The sequence below is a fragment of the Notothenia rossii genome, assembly GCF_949606895.1.
Source record: "Notothenia rossii genome assembly, chromosome: 7".
Lineage (NCBI taxonomy): Eukaryota > Metazoa > Chordata > Actinopteri > Perciformes > Nototheniidae > Notothenia > Notothenia rossii.
Window position 1 is genome coordinate 70,696,451 of NC_136905.1, and position 19,916 is coordinate 70,716,366.

At 39.7% G+C, this 19,916-nt stretch overlaps 1 protein-coding gene across 1 annotated transcript in view; it reads right to left on the reverse strand.

Annotated features, from left to right (window-relative positions):
- The window catches only part of asap2a (ArfGAP with SH3 domain, ankyrin repeat and PH domain 2a), a 55,081-nt gene extending 46,956 nt beyond the window's left edge, over nt 1-8,125 (reverse strand). Inside the window, exon 1 of the mRNA XM_079694770.1 lies at nt 7,524-8,125. Coding sequence (XP_079550896.1) covers nt 7,524-7,649 — 126 coding nt within the window. The 5' untranslated portion in view covers nt 7,650-8,125. The remainder of the gene's footprint in view (nt 1-7,523) is intronic.
- Nucleotides 8,126-19,916: the final 11,791 nt, after the last annotated feature.

The window sequence follows — 19,916 nt, forward strand, 5'->3', positions numbered from 1 at the left end:
TGGTTTATAAAAATGAGTAAAATCGTATAACATCAAAACATTTAAATCTGGGGATAAAAGACATCATGGCTTTGAATCGATGGGGACAGGAACGTGACCTTCGCCCATGGTAGATCCACAGGGAGATCTGCTGCATTAATATAGAGGGCCGGATCAGAGCCTGTCTCTGGGCGATAACACAGATCCTGATCTAACGATCCCGAAGGCTGAAAAGACACGATCCCATTGTAGACACTGAGGTACCACACATAGAGGATGAAATTGGGCTTGGACATTCCCAAGGTTAGGGGATTTATTTATTGAAATACCAAAAAAAAAATGTATCAAGATATACATTGTTATCAAGATATCTGGGTTAGAAGATCTGGTGTTATGTCCAGCCTTTGTTAACTAAGGCCAGCTAGCCAGGTTAGTTCAGTCAGTTTATATATCAAGCATCATGAGTGTGGATAATCACATTGAATGTGCCAAAGCTTGAGATGCCAGATCACCTGTTTGGTGTCATTTCCCAAACTATACTACTGTCCAGAACAGAGTTCAAGTAAACGCTTACAGTTTCCAGGGACAACAAAATTAAGTTCTGGTCCAAAACTTTCCAGATCAAAAACACTCACTTAAGGAAACTCATGAACAATTATTTACGTAAAACCAAGAGTTCTCGCTCAGGATATTTAGATGTAAGCGTGTATTTGGCTTGGCTTCAATGTCCTTGGCCTACTCTGGTGCATTAACTACAGTATGGCAATGTCAAGGGACAGCGGGGCTGTGCACAGAGTGAGGGTGTTGAGGGGAGTAGACAAAGCTGCAGTGATCCTTCCAGAAATCTCATTTCAATTATAGGAAGCATTAAGCTTCTTAGGTGGTATAGGCTGAGTGGCTGGGGGACTGCTTGCTTGGGCCAGACTGCACACTAAGACCATGTGTGTGTTAAAGCTTGTAGATCCATCCGTGTGTCCCAAAAGCTATTAAATGTAGATTGTCCCAGCATCGATAATCCTTCAGTCTCGAGCCTTGTTAAAACTTTCCTCCTGACCACCTGTTGCAGGAGGACAGCTGTTGTCCCGAGCCAGGCCACAGCCGTACCCCCCAACCTTGGGGAATGGGGGTGGACTCAGGGCAGAAGAAGTCCGTCCCTTGGCCCGGGAACTACTCAAGCATCAACATAAGTCGGCATGGAGAAGACTTACAACACACTTGCCTACAGTTGTTAACACATTTGACATTAATGGATGCATTTTAAATGTGACCTTTCAGCACAAAGCAGTAGTAAAGAGAGTTTTGTTCTGCAATTACCGGTTATGCAAAGTCAGAGCAGTGTGGCCACTGAGGCAGCTGGAAATTGATATTATCTTGTACTAAAAGAAGGTTTGTGTCAAGTTAAAGCCGGTTGTTTTTGAATACATCCAAAGTAACCGGTGGCCTGAGATTAAGCTTAGAGGTGCTATAAAGAGATGAGAGACTAAAGAAGCTCACAGCAGGCACTTGAGTTCATTAAGAATCGACTTACAATTTGACAAGCCCCATTACCATCAGCAAAGTCCGAAACAGTCTGTGAGAAGCAGACTCAGCCAACAGTTGCCTGTGGATGCTGGGAATACTGTTGCCATACCCAGAGGTACTCCCTCTCAACAAAAGCGGCAAGGCGGCATGCCATAAGACTGCATAGCTGGCATACCAGTCAGTTGGAACTCAGTTGGATGAATTCATAGCCAGAATGAAGACTAATGACGCTTCAGGACTGAGTTAACCCTGACCCCCCTCAACACCAGTAATGACCCATGAAAAGATGACTGGGCTATAAATAACTGTTATTCATGGGTGAAAAATGAATAAACTCAACAAAGGGACATGGGACAGAGGGAGAGGCCCACTGGATGGGTGGGTTTCTGGCACTATATAAGGGAGGTTATAGACCGTGGTGCAGCACGGTTTTCTCTCAAGGGATACAGGCCATAGATAGCGGCAGTATTGTTGGTGGCTATTTGGGTTCATGGATTCTACAATACATGTTTTTCCTTTGGAGAGACTTCTTTCTCCGTTTGAAAGGATCTCACAGGAACAGATGATAAGTTGCCTTTCATAAAGATTGTAGTGTTACTTCTTATTGTACTCGTTTTTTTGCTGTTTTGTATGTTTCACGTTTGAGCTCTCTGTATGTTTACAAAGGCCCATCTAGGGACAAGTGTTGCAAACTAGCTTCCTTGATAATGGTGTGGTATGTGGTAGTGGCTGACAATATGAACATGTCCTTCTAAAAATAAACTTTAAGTAAATATATACGGCTTAAAAGATAGACAAGCTGAGGAAATGAAGTGCAATTCGTTGCTTATGTTATAGGCCAAGTGGGTCCAGAACAAATTGAGGAAATGTGTATTTAAGCATCAATTACAAGTGATGCCCAAGCCTGAATTACAAGCATGGGCTCTTGCCTGTCAAGCAACTGTAAATAATAAAGCAGCTGTGATGTCATGAGACCTATTATGTCTCTGTCTGAGTAACTACTTGCAGCTGACAGAATTATCAAAGTGTAACACTGCTGACAACACAAAAGCTGTCTTGAATGTCAAGTAGTCATGGTCGCTTTGCAGCCACAATCCTTAATACTCGGCAATCTTCTGCAGTCAACTGTATGAGTCTGATCCGTATTGTACTCGTTTTGAGGGCTCTTGATGTAATACGCCATTCTGAAGCCAATAACTGATCCACTCTGCCAAGGAATTATTACACCAACAAAGCCTTTAATGCTTGCCACAACTGCTCAGTGAGCTATAAGTGCAACCCAAATGTACTGGTATATAAACCTGAGCAACAAGTGAATGCACTTGACAATTATTCAAGGAGACGGCTTCATTGATTGCATCATTTTCAAAGTCTCTCTCTGACGGGTAGGATTCAGTAACTAGGGCGTGAAAAAAACGTGACAGATACAAGAATAGAGCCAAGAAGACTACAACTTGTGCCAGTTTCTGGCCTCAGACAGTCCTGCAGACATCCCCATGAGTTGTTCTTGTATGAGGCAAAAGCACTGGGGCACTTTCATCTAGATCTGGGGTGGGGAACCTCCGGTCTCCGGGCCGTATACGGACCGCGAGACCATTTGGCACGGCCCTCGAGGTAATTTATAAAACACACGGAAAAAAGAAAAAAATTAAAGAAATCTAGACCGCAAAATAATTAAACAAGCGAGTGCCTGTTTTTCAACACAACACGAGCCTAACGAATCATCACGTGGTATATGTCTTGTCTGACAGGGGTGTAGTTCTGCCGGAGAGCACCAGAACGCCGCTCCGGCAGACATTGCAGTACCCATAAGGAGCCGTACACATGCCGCAGTTTTTGTGTGGCTGGTCTTTAGTTGAAAGCCCAGTGGCGATCTGTTCATCTGTCATACTGATCATACGGTCAATAACTTTGTTGTTATTAGCATCTGGTTAGCTAGCTATGCTAAGAAGCTTTTTCCACAATCAGTGAGTTAGAGGCACATCTTTATATGATCATTATAGTTATCTGCTTACAGTACTGTTTCATATGGGTGTTGAGAGATGTATCCATAGATCTCTTAATGTTGCTCTTAAAGTACAACATTTAAAAAAACTAAATACATTTGCACACATCTAGTGTCCATATCTTTCTGTTTTGGAAGTCATGCCACAACTAGAGATGTCCCGATCCGATCACGTGATCGGGGATCGGAGCCGATCACGTGATTTTCAAAAGATCGGAATCGGGAGAAAAAATTGGGGATCGGGATCTTTTTTATTTTTATTTTATTTTTTTTAATTTTGTATTCAATGTTACAAAACAAAAATGACCATGTTCAAGTCTTAAAGTCATCCTGAGGCCTTAGTTTTGGTTTCAAATTACACAACATCATGTATGTGATGCTTCTTTGGGGCTTGTTTTCATAGACCTGGTTGCTTATTTCTCTCAAATCTGGCAACAGAGTGGGCAGGGCGCAGTGTCTAATTGTAGCAGTAAGCTAACGAGTACTGAAAGCTTTATTTTGTTTTGATCCAATGCTGCACAACTGAACTGATCCAATGCTGCTGTGAAAGAAAGAAGCTATATCCATGTTGGATAGAATATCCAATTTAAATAAAAAAATAACCTTAAGGGACAACTTGAATGCTTTTTTTCTTTTTTTCTCTTAATGCATTGCATAAAGATCGGGTTGGGAAAAATCGGTATCGGCAAATTGTCCAAATCAAATGATTGGAATCGGATCGGGACCAAAAAAAGGTGATCGGGACATCCCTAGCCACAACCGTGCACGTGCATGCATGCGCGAGTCATGGTAAAATATCTGGATTAAGAGGTTGCTTTTTCTTTGCACAGCATGAAAGAAAGGCGAAATGAATGGGCCGTGATTTTAGTATTTTTAAGCAGAGGTCAATCATTTGTACGGCCCTCGGAGGATGTGGAAAAAATTGAAATTGCCCTTGAGAGGAAAAAGGTTCCCCACACCTGATCTAGATCAATACTTAACACAGAGGTCAACTCAGCCCTCAGGGTAGATGACTTATTTAAAGGGAACTTGTGGGGTCATGTTTTACCACAAAACGTTGAATGCAGAATTGGCTTTGTGTTAACATGATGAAGAGTTAGACAACTGGCAAGGAAAAAGGATGTCATTCAACTTGTCAATAGGGACAATTATTTGGCGTAGTCTTACATTTCACATTGTGTTTTAACTGCATTTCAATGACACACAAATACATTAGAGCAAAAAGGACAATTCTACAAGAAGCAACCTTTTTTTAACATACAAGTCTTATAAAGGCTCATAAAGAAAGAGCAATCAGGAAATATCCACAAACCATAACAACGGATCAACTTAGACACCCATTAAACACTAATGCCATCCAGGTAATTTTGACTCTTTAAGGGGAAAATCCAGATCCGAGAGCTCTTATTTCTGAACAGTCTGGACTTGCCAGAGAGAAGTCAAGACAAGAGTGGAAGAAGCAGAGCCATTACTCACAGGAGCACAGAGGGGGTCACGCCATAAAGCCTGACATCCTCTTACAGGATAAACAGGTTTTTATTGCTGTCGTTTTACCCACACACGCACACACAGACACACAAACAAGCTCTCTGAATGGCTTCTTAATAGCAGTTTAAAACTACTAGCTTAATTAAGCTTGTGTCAGATGGAATTAGGTTTAGAAAGGAGGAATCATGCAACATCGGTGCACCCATTTACGTAACACCTCTGAGAGCTTGAGTATCCAGTGTATTTAAAGGTTTCCTATAAACAACAAGAGATAGTGGTCAGTTTTCAAATTATTTTTAGACGGTGAAGCTGTAAGTGCATCAGCAATTTTAAACAAGTGCATATCTTCCAAATAGTCAAACGCGCTGTTTTTGTCCACTACGTTGTTGCCATACACCATATATGGTCTTTTTACAATCTGACACTCCACAGATCCATAGATTCATAATCAGAACATCAGATTTAAATTAGGCCCATTCACAAAAAGCTAATATCTGAAATGAAACATCAACGTACGGCAGCATCACAAAAATAGTGTGCTGCTTCTAACAGCCCATCTGCTGCTCTCAGTTCAAGGGTAAAAGACAAAAAGTCAGCGCTTGTAAAACAAACTGCTGTTTCTAGAGGTCAGAATCAGCACAATGTTTGAAACTCAGCACAATGCTGAAAACAGCAAAATCTGATATTTAGATTTCCACAGTCTTCATGAATAAACAGAATATGGATGTAACATTATACTTGAAGGTGAAAGTGTCCACTTTTTGATGGTCTGTCAAAATGTTCAGGAAGCGCTTACAGCAATATAAAAAGTGCATTCTTTAAACTGCATAAATTACCAGCTACTTGTAGATTTCGGTTTCATGTGTACATATGGAAATGCGCTTTTGTTGTTGCGTGCGTGTGTTTGAGATTCTGGGCAGGCTGGCAGACAATAAGTGGAAGTGTTCCCTTTCCACTGCAGTGTTTAATTGGTCAAACAGCCAAAAGTGAGCAGGGTCTTGTTGTCCCAACAAAAGGCCTTGTGTTCCCTGAGCCTCAGCGTGGGGAGGTCACTGTGAAACAACAACATGCTACTTCACATCTCTGCAACAACAATTCAGCAGCTTCAACTGCAAGGTTGCAGGATTGTATTCTCAACCCAACCTCACAAGCCAGCAATTACTGTTGGGCTACTATTTTAAAAGCGTCAAATCTACACACGTATTTGCTTACTCCTACAGAAAAGCACATTCCTCTCAAAGCAGTGGTGAAATCTTTCCCAAAAACAGGTTAATTATTAACCAAGATTACAAATCAACCAGCAGTAGCAGCGAAAGCAGAAGTTTGAATTAAACGGTGTCTGATCCCTGAGTGAACCACCTGTCTGTCTGAGCAGGTGTATGTCTGGCTCAGCCCTCCACAGACACACGTTACAAATTAAGTGGTAGTGTAGCTGACGACTTATCTCGTGTTGCACAATCTTAATGTCTGTTGTTACAATAAAAAAGGTGAAACACACAATTTGTCTCTCACAATTTAACTATAACTTTTCCAGTGAAATCTGGAGGCAACTGTCCAATTTATCACACAATATCACATCAACAGCGCCGAAACACACACATAACACACCGAGCTGCTCATGTGGGAAATTCTATTTTTACCATGAGTCAGGGCGAGGCTCTACCATACAGCACACAAAGTAGGGAAACTATAACAAGGGAGGGAGGGAGCCGGTGGAGGGCTGTCAGGGAACAAAGCGGAAGTGTCCTTCCTCCTGATGACCTGCAACACAAAGTGTTCTCTGTGCACATACAGTGCGATGCAGCTGCAGTAAACTGGACGAACAGAGTAACATTACTCCATGTATCGCTGAGGGCATTAATATGTAGGCAGAAAATACAGTATACATCACCCTGTATTTGCAGTCTATGTGCCTTATAGAGTCATTCTGTTGCTCTCTGTTTCCCCTGTTGTTGTCTACACTATAAAGAGGAGATGTATTACATTTCTGTCTAACCTGGAAGAGGGATATCTTGTCTCTCGCTCTTCCTGATGTTTCTTATGTTTTCCATACTAAAAGGGTATTTTATTCTTACCTTAACTGAGGGTTTGTAGAAGGGGGAGTTGTATATTGGTCATATTGTAAAGCCCATTGAGGGACATTTGTATGTCATGATTTTGGGCTTTAAAAAGGGAACTGATTTGACTTGACTCTTGCTGGCTTATTGTTGAGGGGACAGACATATTTCAACTTGTAATCAACACTACTGTAAAATGGCACAATAGAGATCCAGTACAGTAATAAAGGTCTTCTTGGATGAGCTTGTGGGAAAAGGAACATGGAGCATGATGGATGAGTAGAGGTGCAATAGAGGGCACTTTCTTCTTGCATGTGTAGAGGTCACCTAAATCCCAGAGCTGACATACATATTTGAAATTAATATTGATCAAACATATCATGGAAGGATAACACAAGAGGGGTTACTATTCCCATTTTGTTCAGATTAGTGTTTATGGGGATTTCTATCCCAGTGCCACTGAAGCCACTCACCTCCTCCAGAGCAGACACTGTATTCCTGCAGTGGGACATCCTGGTGGTGAAGTTAGAGGCAGTCGGTGATTTATAATCTTCATTTGTCTCTGCCACAAACTCGGAAACTGTGATTTGGTCCGGCATAATTAATCCTTTGGCTGGTGATAAGAATACAAATAACTTATTTTTTGTGTAATCCAAGTTCTCTTCTGTACGGTTTTAGGACAGAAAAGTTCACAGCAGCAGCAGTAGTTGTGTCTCTGAAGGTCCCCTGGCAAAGTTAACCATCTCTGGGTGTGTTTATGTAGTTCCCAACACAATCCGGAGCAGCGGTGTTACACGCTGGATCGAGGAGTTGCACGGTGCCGCTCACACACGGTGCCGAGCTACAAGGTGATGGTGGGTTATATTCCTGATGGATTTCAGCCCACTACTCTCTTTCCATTCAGATTCACGGGTCGTACTCTGCTCACAACAGAGAGTAAAGCTGCCTCGGTGGAGTCTGTTATCCTATCTCGGTGTTCCCAAACCTCCGGTAGCCCTTGCTGAACAACTTCTTCCTCCTTGCCCGGGGAAACAACAAGCAGGCGTTTCAACGGGAGCGCAAGAAATTGACAAAGGTAGAGGAGGGGATTCAATGGACTCGTAACCGCCAATGAGGAACACCAGTTGGTAATTGGCAGCCAATCAGGATCCATGGAAGGCGTGGACTCATGCTGCCTTAAAGTGCTCCTCGTAAACTTTAACAAGTAAGTTAAATTGTATTGTGCTCAGCTTCTCACATAATATTTTGTGTAAATATTGTCTTTATTTTTAATATGTTAGAATTGTCTTGCAATAGTTTTTTAAAAATAGCTTTTATAATAGTACTATTTTTTTGATTGTATTTTCTATATTATTTTTTCTGTGTCTTTGTATGTACCAAATATACCAAAACAAATGTCTTGTATGGTGTAAACCTACTTGGTTTACGATTCTGATTTAAAAAATCTAAATAATATTTATAAATATTTGTTTTGGTTATTCTTTAATTATAAATGAAAATCACACTCATAACAGTGCATTTTTCTAAATATAATTATACAAAAAAAATAATAACCAAAACATTTTTAAAAAGTTATTAAGTTCCAAACACTGCTTTTTTATATTTGGTACATCATTAACTGAAAGGCTAATGTACATAATTGTTTAAGCGACCAACAATGGTGTGGCAGATAGCACTTTGATATAAATGTTACATGTTTTTACAATGAAGACAAGATTGTGTTTCATAAAATAATTACAATACTTGTACTTAGTAAGCTTTCGGTCCTAACCTGGTCATGTTAATGCTTTACAGTACTGACCAACTGTGTCTTACATTTTCCTGACTTCCCTTCTTTCTCATTTGTTTCTTGTGTCAATGTAAGTACAGACAATAATGCTAGTTCTGATTACCAATGTAGAAAACACTTCTAAACCTTTGGTGCAATAATGGTCATTAGGGGTTTTACCAACTGAGATTATGATTAATGAAGCTTGTTAGCAGCAGTACTTCTTCTAGTAAAGAGTATATGCACACTCTTGGAAAGAAACATGAGCCTGTACTTATAATTACAGTAGGTTGCTGTTGCTACTTCCCAACTTCAGCAACCTTCCTGTTAATTAACTCAGATGTGACACAAATTAAAAATCTCCTAATTTAGGAACTTGATTGATTCATTGCACTACAGGCTTTTGTTGCAAAAGTATTTCCAACGGCACTTGAAAGCAGCATCTTGATGTGAGCACCACCAGTAGTTTTTTTAAGGTGGAGATATGGGGAAGCAGCATTATGTGAGAATGATGCAGTGTGTGTTTCTGTGTAAATGTCTGTAATGTTTTCTTTCTGATGTGTTAAGTGTGAAAGGCACATTGATACACTCTGTGAAAAACAACTGTTCAAGAGTTCAGCATCTCATATCCTGGATTAATTATTTACTCAATGGAAATAACATCTATCAATGCAGTGACGTTCAACACAAGCTACCTCACCATGATACAGGAACCACAGCACTGTTTTAACAGGTTGTCAGTGGTTTATGTATTTATTTGAACAAGTATACAAATACATTAATCTCAGAAAAGAAAATAGATGATTTATAGATAATAGTTCTGTCTTTACATTTATAAGGATAACCGATAGCAGTTCTATCATTGTTGTATCTGTACTGTATGTGATCAAGAGTTCACATGATAGCAGTCACTGCATAATGAGAGAATATCTTAAATTGTTTTATGTTGGACACACCCAAGAATAAATATCTTTCTTTAAGAAAGACTTGTATTTCCCCAAATCCTGTTGGAAAAACCAGAGGAGGAAAAAAATCTGAAACTTGTGAAGACTATATCCCATGAGTTTTAATCAAGAAGAGTTTGACAAAACTGTAGCCTCTGCTCCCTGTGCGCCTGCGTTTTTCCTGGGCCATAGATAAAAAATCTGCTGATGCTTCCCAGCTCAATCAACGCTGGTTGGACAACTACCGGTATAAATAGCATCCCAGTGGTCGAGGCAAAACCCTGGGCAGCCTTTAAATCACAAACTGGGCTGTGTTCACACATTCTTTTAGCTCTGCAGCGTCTCCTGGCAAGCTGCTAAATGAACAGCCTGAGACCCAGGCTGACCCTGGCTAGCTACTCAGGCCTCTACTCCCTTATGAAATGAATACACACACTCCCAGCGAACATCTGCTAGACAGAGCAGCTCAGTCAGTGAGGTCAGCAGGATCAAACAACACCAGCCTTCCTCTTCACCGCTGAATTATCTGTACACTTTTTAAAGTAACATCTGCCTTTCTAAATGCATGTTTTATCCTTTAAATCAAGACCAAACCAGGCAAAGAAAAAATCTGTGCTGCATTTCCCTCTTTTTGTTGCTGGAGAACAGCACAGGAAACCAAGGTGAATAGGGTCATCCAGCATGTAGGTTTGAAACATCACATGAAAAGGACATTGTATAATATTTGATGGGACCTGGAAAAAACTCAAACAGGCATATCAGTGAGCAGGGCCGTTTCTTCCTATAGGCGGAATATGCAGATGCATAGGGCCCCCGCGGCCACTCGGCCCAAGCTGAAAATATATATATATTTTTTTTCATCCTAAAAACAAAAAAAGTATAATTCATACACACAAAGATGAACAAAATACAAAATACCTATTGTTTTTGACCGTTTAGTCTGTACATAATTTACAGTATATGGTGCTTCCAATTTAGTTTTCCGTCAACAAGCAGTCCTAAAAATATACATGCACCAACCTTTTCTATCTCCGTATTGTAATTCCGTATAATGCAGTAATTTCTACTCTCAGACTTTGTATTGAATGACATGTAATTTGTTTTGGCCAAATTAAGGGATAATCTATTAACTGCAAACCAGTTACATAGTATCTCTAATTCTGCATTCACAATTTTAACAAGATCGACAAGATTAGGGTGGGAGCAGAGAATTCAAAGTTCAGGTTCAGCCTCAATATATTTGGGGAGAATTCAAATGAGCCGTCTTTAATTTGTAGACAGCCAAGCCCCCTCCTGTGTTCGGTGAAGCATTATATGCTTAAAAATCCAATGTAGGATAGAAACACGACTAAATTGCAATGATAGCAGAGCTGCGGCTTGTGTTTTTGGGGTAATAAAGTCCAAATCATCGTTGGGCTGTCAGCCAATAAGTGACGTCTGAGGAAGATGAGAAATGTAAATTAAGCATTGTTGAGAAAATGCTGCATCTCTTGCATTTATTGACGTAGAGGAGCCTTATTGTTTACCTTTTAAATATAATGTTTTGTAATTTTCAATTGCTTGGTTTTCATGAAATTAGCCTGTTTTCCTATTAAAGTGTAACAGATTGATGCATCTCCACAGATCATCTTAAAGGCTTCGGAATCCCCCCCCATTGTAGTTAAAAAAAACTGTAAAAACTAGGGCCCCCAAACAGCATCTTGCATAGTGCCCCCAAAAAGTTAGAAACGGCCCTGTCAGTGAGGCATCATACAAGTGCAGCTCAAGGAAACATGTAATGTCATATAACATTTGCATATATAACCCATACCATACTTTTATTGCATCATATAATCCTCAGTGCCCAAAAAAGATACACCACCAACACCACCCATCATTTATAAAGACTTACTTTGCATGCGAACAACTCAAAGAGTAGTGTAACAAGTCAGAGCGGTATAGTTGTTGGATGCACTGTGACTGAAAAGTGATTTAGTGAGACACCAAACTGATTCACTACTTTGGTGCACAGTAGACTATTCCCACGAAAACCGAACTGATAGTAATGTAAAAGTGAAACACAATGCAACCAGGCAGCTGGGGACAGAACAATAGCAGAAGCAGATGTCATACTCAGAGTGGAAAAAGATGCTTGTAATTTGTATTGTTAACTTCCCCAGAATCCCGGGTGTGTCAGTACACAAGCATCTGATAAACTGTTTTGGTATTTGAATGTTAGCAGGAACAGAGAGCATGTCATAGCAATAGAGGGGACTGGGGTTTGAGTGAGAATCACTTTTTCCTAATTGCACTGCCATGACATCATTATTTTGTAACGGGTCTGATATCCTTGCAATCCAGCTTCATATGTTCCAAAAAGGGGGAACTAATGACTTTATTGTTTAGAATAAATAGAAACTAATGCTTAACATCCTCAAACTGTAGATAAAATGGCATACCCTGGGCCAAGCTCAATACTCAATCATTCTCACATGGGGAACTTATCTTAGCTTCTCATAGATCAAAGACCACATCCGTAACCAAATACTGCATACAGATGAGGGTTTGTTACACAAATCAGTTGGCAGAACATAGGCTTGAACTGATCAAGCGGTGCCTGGTGAACCTGAGCGGACGCTGCACGCTGTGGGACTCCTAATGGGAGAGGGATGAGGAGAAGGGCAAAGGAACAAGAGGGGTGGGAGAGGAGCGCTGGGGCAAGAGCAGTGAACTGTAACAGGCTTGTTCCTTTACAAACAGTAATAGAGGAAGCTCAATAAGGAATAGAGGCAGAACTACTAAGACCTTTATTTAAAAGGATTCTCGATGCATGCAAGGCCTTAATAAGATTAATAAGAATAATCCAAAAACATTTAGCAGCATTTGAAACAAAACTCAACTTTTGTTGATAAATGTGCTGTGTCTACACAATTGGATGGGAAACTAGATCTGATCTGTTGTTTCTGATTATAGCTGTAGATGTTATACATTTCATCATCACTAAATGTTTGGTCATTCTGTTGTATTTATTCCTTCATGATGATGCCAACCACATTTCTGAAAGCCAAAATCGGAAGAACAATATTCATACTTCTCCACACACTGCCAACATGAAATACCCAACTGCTGGCACCAATCACAGGCAAACTGAACTGAGTTATACTGTGGACATATTTTAGTTTTTTTGGATAAGAGTACTTTGTGGACTCAAATAGAGTTTATTTATTGACGTGTAGACATATCACATCACAGCTCTTAGGTTAAACAGTCTGCCCGGCATATTTCTGTACGACCAGCAGCTCTAGCCTACTGTGTTGGTCGTACAAAAAAATGCCTTTACTTTTTGGGTAGAACACCTGTTCATAACCACTGTGGCATCTGCCAAAAAAAAAGAAAACAGTAGATTGAGTCAATTACTCACAGACCCATAGCCAAAGACATTATTTTCAAGCCAGTGAAAATGTCAAAAAAGGGTCAAAGGTCAGCGGTGGATGCAAGTACACAACTTTCAATCAACAATGGAAATTCAATTAGCTACTGGAGATTAAAATATCTCCTTTGCTATGAGGCTGGCTATAATATATGACCTATAGACTGCAATGTATGATTGATTGTGTTCATTTTTCTTTGCTGAATAGCAAACAAATAAGGTCATTTGGTTATTAAATCCAGCATAAAGCCAACAAAACTATCGGCAAAGAATCACATTTTTTGCCCTCCACCTCCAGGTCATGTACATTTGAAAAAGCATTAAGTTTTCCTTTATATTAATAATATCCAAATATGAGCACTACCTAGCCAGTTGAATGCTTTAGCTCGTGACTTTCATTCAACCTTTCCACCTTGAAGGACACTTGAGAAATAATTTTCTGTAAAACAATTACATTTCCAGCACCCCCACACACACACACACACACACACACACACACACACACACACACACACACACACACACACACACACACACACACACACACACACACACACACACACACACACACACACACACACACACACACACACACACACACACACACACACACACACACACACACACACACACACACACACACACACACACACACACACACACACACACACACACCTGAGGAATGGTCGCAGAGAGCCAGGGGTCTGCAGCTGCTTCACTGTCATCATTAGGAGAAAGTGGCTTTTACTGTAATTATTGCTCCTCTTAGGATTTGGCACTTTGAGCCAGAGCATATCAAGTGTCCTGAACTTCATTATACCATGACAGGCTGCGTGTCAACATGCGGTCTTCTCTCTGCTTCCCCTTCACTGTAACTCAAGATGAACATACAGTTTGTGTTGCATACTGCAGAAAAAATATTGCCTTATTGCATAGTATGCTGTCCCCTCTGACAGTATGTGGAGGAGGACATCTCTAGTGAGCTCTCCCTGGCTCCTAATAAAAAGTTGAGTGGTTTTGAATTCTTTCTCTGTATATATTTCTAGTTTTCTCCCTCGGCATTGAAACCACAGGATATTATTTATTAAACTACAAAACATAAACATGATTAAGATCTCGGAAATCTTAGCAGTGTCCCTATTCTGGGAATGTAACGCTGGTCAAATCACTGCATTGAGCAGCTTTACTGCTTGTACACCAAATTAATTACATCAAAATAGCAACCCTACACAAAAACAGCAAGAGCTATAAACAAAACATGCAGACAAAATAAAACAAATAAAGGAGCCTGTGCAAAAAGAAGCAATGCACAGTATGCTGTACAGTGAAGGATTAAGGTTTGTACTCTGAAAATGCAGAACATCACTATTTCAGCATCATCTTTTTCAAATGTCCACAGCTGTATATTAATTTCTCATCGTCACTTTAGATAAACAGACACACTCAACACAGTGCAGGTTTACTGACTCTTCTGAATCAATTTATGCAGGGATCAATTGAGGCCAACAGAAGATAAGACAACAATCGTGACAAAAAGTGACACTCTTGCTCTTTTCAAAGTCAAGATATGCAGAAAAAGACATGTCTGTACCCAGTAACTCGAATCTAGATCTTTCTGACTCCCTTACACACATTTAAATTAAACCCAGGGGTAAACACTAAACCAGGCGGTAAAGGTACTGACTGAATCTGCATCTCTGCAGCACTGTGAATCCCAATCAGCCTCATTGACAGTCCAGAGCAACGGCTGTCACGGTTAAAGTTCCTTCTGATGCCGCAACAGGCGAGTTGAAAGCCTCTTTGGCATTTGAAGTAGCTGCGTTAAAGATCAAGAGGGACGAGATCATGGTGGGAGATAGTGAAGGATGAAAGTGTACCTCAAGGGCATTTGGATTCTGCTCTGTTTAGACAAATACCTTCACAAACATGGATCCCTGTTTTTTTATAATTTAAAGTGTCCAGTAAGTTCAAAGAGAATGACAAGTTGACGATACATTTTATTGTGCCACAGGAAAGAATAACCAGCACAGTGTGTGGAGTGAATCTATCCTCTTGGGAATGCTAATGGGGGGGCAGTGAGTTCAGTCCATGTAACTCAATGAGAGTGTCTGTCCCTCCCAGAGTGAGCTGTTCAGACAGATTGTGTGCAGAGTGGAGTTATCACATCCACTTTTCTTCATCCATCTTCCTGAGTAGATAGCATTTTTGCCATATGGAAAAGCTAATCATGGAAGATCAGTCCTGTAGTATTCAGCAGCAAGGGAATGATAGTACTTCATAAATAAAAGGTGTTCTTCATTTTGTACCAGATCAATGCACAATGCACATACCATAACAACAACATAAGAATATTCACAACGGTTCACTGGGTTAGATTGAAAGATAAAGCTGTGTGACTGACATCAACATGGCCTCATTGGCCTATTGATTCTATAGCTTAAAGTCACCTTGAACAAAAACTGATTATCTGCCATTAATCTTAATCCGTTCACCTTGTTGGAATAAGGCAACAATGAACACCAGAGCTGGTGTGCTTTTTGCCCAATTGGTTAAAAATAATTGATTAACGACATGGGAAATCTTTTTTTGAAATCCACGGACACATCCCCCATCTCTTTTGAGAGAGTTGGCAACAGACAGAATAAATCAGAAAACTAAAATAGAAGACAAGAACAAGGACCTAAGACACATAGGGTCGAACTGTAAGTGAGGGGAAATAAATGAGTGCCCCACCCTTCAGCTAACTGTGGGCAGAAAATAAAACAATAAGCTGAGAAAGCTCATGTTCTCCTACTGAAATAGACTGTGGTTGCGGAGTTGACTCCACACTTTCCAAATGTATTGTTGACGTAGGAAAAGGATGGGCGTGCAAGAGTTTATGCAGTCTAATTAACATTTTACTTATTTTGGGTTTAACTACTGTAATTCTCACGTTAAAAATAAGCTAAAGTGGCCAGACGTAATGTCAAGGGATTTCCTAAGCCTCATTTATTATTAATGAACAGTAATATAAGTATAATTCTTGGTTTAGGATATTACTCTTCACTCTTTTTAACTTCGAAAAGTGTTTGTACTGATATTCTGTATCCACAAAGCTGGGATTTGTGGTGGGTAAGAGCATATTGATTGGGTAACACGGTTTATTGATTGAAAAATATGGCCTTGTTCTTGAGCAACATCTCCCTTTGGTTTTACTGCTGGATTATGTTTGAGTGATGATGATAATGTGGTCCCAGAGAAACCCCAATGGGATCGCAGAAGCATTCAAACTAAGCTTTCTGTTTCTGCAGGCATTGCTAAGCCAATATGGAAAGAAGTAAAGGAGAAAAACTGCAGGAGTCATAAGATGATTTTTAGAGACGAAGGTATTGTTGAGGTAAATAAACAACTTTATGGACTTTCTATTTCGTGAAGCCTCGTCCTCGACTTTGGTCTGACCTCCAAACACAAAGACACTTCCTGTCTGCTCTGTAAAGAGGAGCGCTGAATGTCCCAGGGGAAAAAAGACTGAGTGCAAAACATGAACTATTGACTATATAAGGAGCTTATGGACTTTGTCACCACAACACAGATCAGCCATACAGCTCAGCTAATAAACAAATGTGAGTCACATCATGATGGGGAGGGTTTTGGGAGAAGATAAAGGAAAGGGAAATGCAAAGTGAACACATAGTATACACACGTGAGTTGCCTGGCCTTCATTATGAATCAGTGGGGGCCTTCAGTACTCATTTACTCATTCACATGCGGCTACAGCCTTTTAAATAGGTTAGCAGAGGCTTTTGTCTCACCCTGCTCTTTCTCACCGTCTCTTTTCTCTCCTCTAGAGTATCAGTCTGTGAGAGAGGAAGCGGGGAAGGGGATGGGGTTGCCATGGCGATGCCAACTTAACGAACTGTGTCTCTCTCTGTGATTGTGGGTATAATTGGATATCGTTGAGGAAGAACAAAAAGGCAGTTGAGTGGAGTGACGTGAATGCAATAAAGCTCTGTCCCTGTCATTTACTTAATGTCATAATCTGTGTCTCTGTGTGTAGGAATAAATGATTAATGGTGATTATATAAGAGCTGTACATGAAGTGCATAGTGAGTGTTTCAGAGTAGTGATGTAGTCCACTGAGGAAGAGAGTAAGCATAAATAAATTACCTTCAATAATAAAAGCACTTATGTCATTCAGTCTGAAAGGCTTTGAAATAAAAGATGAATTTCTTTATTGACAATTAATTAATGTTCAGAGATAACGTTGTTATACTAAGTGTTTGTGTGTTTTCTGCTCTCTTTGTTTATGTGGCCTACAGTGTGTTCTTGCTCAGCTAGCTTTTCTTTAACATGGGATTGGATCCTTTTGCAGTCAATATGTACAGTCTCCAAAAACCCTGAGATACACCACTGATTGATGAATAATTGAATACGCCCATCCCTCTGAGGCAGGCAGAACAATATATACACACACAACATGTGCTGAGTCATTCTTCACCGCATACAGTCACATTAACTTGGTTCATTAAAATGTATTGGTTCACCTAGAAATGCAGAAGGTTTTGACACCAAGACAAGAAGTGCAGTTCAAGCTGTGTTGGAGATTCACACCAACTGGTTCTATTACCACAGTGACTGAAAGCACAAACAGGAAACAAAAAGAGGTGAGTGAATGCTGCAAAGCACAGACTGTTGATGAGAAAACATAAGCCTCATTAACAAGGACATTATTAGGAAGCACATCCACTTTATTTTGAAATAAAAAATATGAATTATCATGCATAGGCGGATGAGTTTCCATAGTGTTTTCCTGGTTTGTGAGATTTAGGGCACTTATAGTAGGGCAACACATTGGTTAGAGTTTTTGTATTAGACATGTAAGTTATTAACACTTGATATACAATTTGCTTCATAAGTAATAACAACAAGTACAACAGATATACATAGAACAATGCCATGTTGTGTGTTTATTACTCTAACCAACTCTAATCCATCTACATTCATATCTCTCTATAAAGAGATTTTGCTGATGATAAGCATTCACCAACAAAAACTAAGTGAAGGCACGCTGTTAACATTCCTGTTTTAGGTTGCAGTCAGATGAGTTATCATTGGTGTTTGAGTGCTGCCCTCTATTGGCTACTGTGTGCAAACTTCCTAAAAAAACAAACATGCAAAACTAGATGACAGTAAAGACATTTTACATTTGAAGTATGATCATTACTTCAGAGGAATAATGCAGGTTTTATGGTTAAACATGTCATTGTTGTCTAAGTTTAAACCCACAAATGTTACGTTTGAAGAACTTTGAATATGGTACAAAATCTTTCTTCACATGTCCTTAATAATGAATGCTTATGAAAATATTTCTCAAACAAGTTTTTGGGGAAACTTCAATTTATGTATATCCTAAATTGTATTTAAGTAGAATCTGAGAACAATTTTGCAAACCACTAGGTGGTGCAAATAGACAATGACAAATAAAAGGCTGCTGCAAGTTGAACTTCCCTATGGTATTGCATAACTATTCAACCAAAGGCTAACTGATTGATCACAATAGTTTTATTCCCATTGTCAAAATCTAATTCTCAATTTTTCCTGTTTTTGCTACAACTTCATTTTTATATCTTGCCTATTTCCACATTATATTCTTACTGCAACGTAAAGTCAATTAAACAACATCAACAATTTAAAAAAGTGCCTTAAGGGACATTAAACAATTTTAGGATGCAGGGAAATAAATATTATACAGGGATACGTAAAAGCCTGACCTATATTCTTGTATTTATATTTATTTTTCTGTTTTACAAGCACAGTAAAACTAAAAACATAATTAACATTTTAAATTGAATTGGGAATATGAACTGTACCATCGACAACAAATACACATTTAATATGTTACGCTCCTGGTGTTAATTCTATTTATTTTATGCAAATAAAAATCCCAGTGCAGAAAGTGCAGATGCAGGCCTTTGAACAACAATCACTGGCCTCTTTGTAGTCATTTCCACCAATGCCCCCTTACATCACCTTTTTCCTTCATGTGTGGAATGCTATAAATGTGGAGGGGAGGGCAGTGACCGCATGCATTGTGTTCAGTTCAAATCCAATTTGCTTTGAAGACTGTACATCAAGACCCCCTCTCCTTGGCAAAATAGGATTGGCTGATGGATTTCCCCTTCTCCCTACTATAGGAGGAAATAGATGGTTAACGGAGGGCTGGGCCTGGGCCCCCATCTCTCCACCCACATTTTCACCATTTTTTATTTCTGCCAAAGAGTCTCATATCAAGATAGTAATCGTCCCAATCCATCACACTAGTATGCATTGTTTCCTTCGTGGGTGGCATTTCAATATGTGTAAAGATTCGACGAGAAGGCAGAGGAAGTAAGATGAAGGCTGAATTTATCAGTTCATGAAGGAAACATAGACATTATATAAAGAGTGTAAAAAAGAGTGCAATTGTTGATTTTTGACACAGCTACCACGCATGCTCACAACGAGAACGTCCGTAACGTTTTTTAAGACGCATTTTAAACGATTATTTGTTTTCCTTTTTGTTATTAGAGTAGGCCACTAACACATGAAATCCCATAAGATAGGTTAACAACAAATATATGTGCTACAGCGATAGAATAAGGCCAAATGGGAGACATTATCGCCGACACCTAGCTGGAATTACAACGTCCTGTGTTCCTTTGACGTAAGGGTTGAGGAGAAAGTGGTCAAGCAGTAGATATCAATCTTGTTGCAGTTACGTACTCTT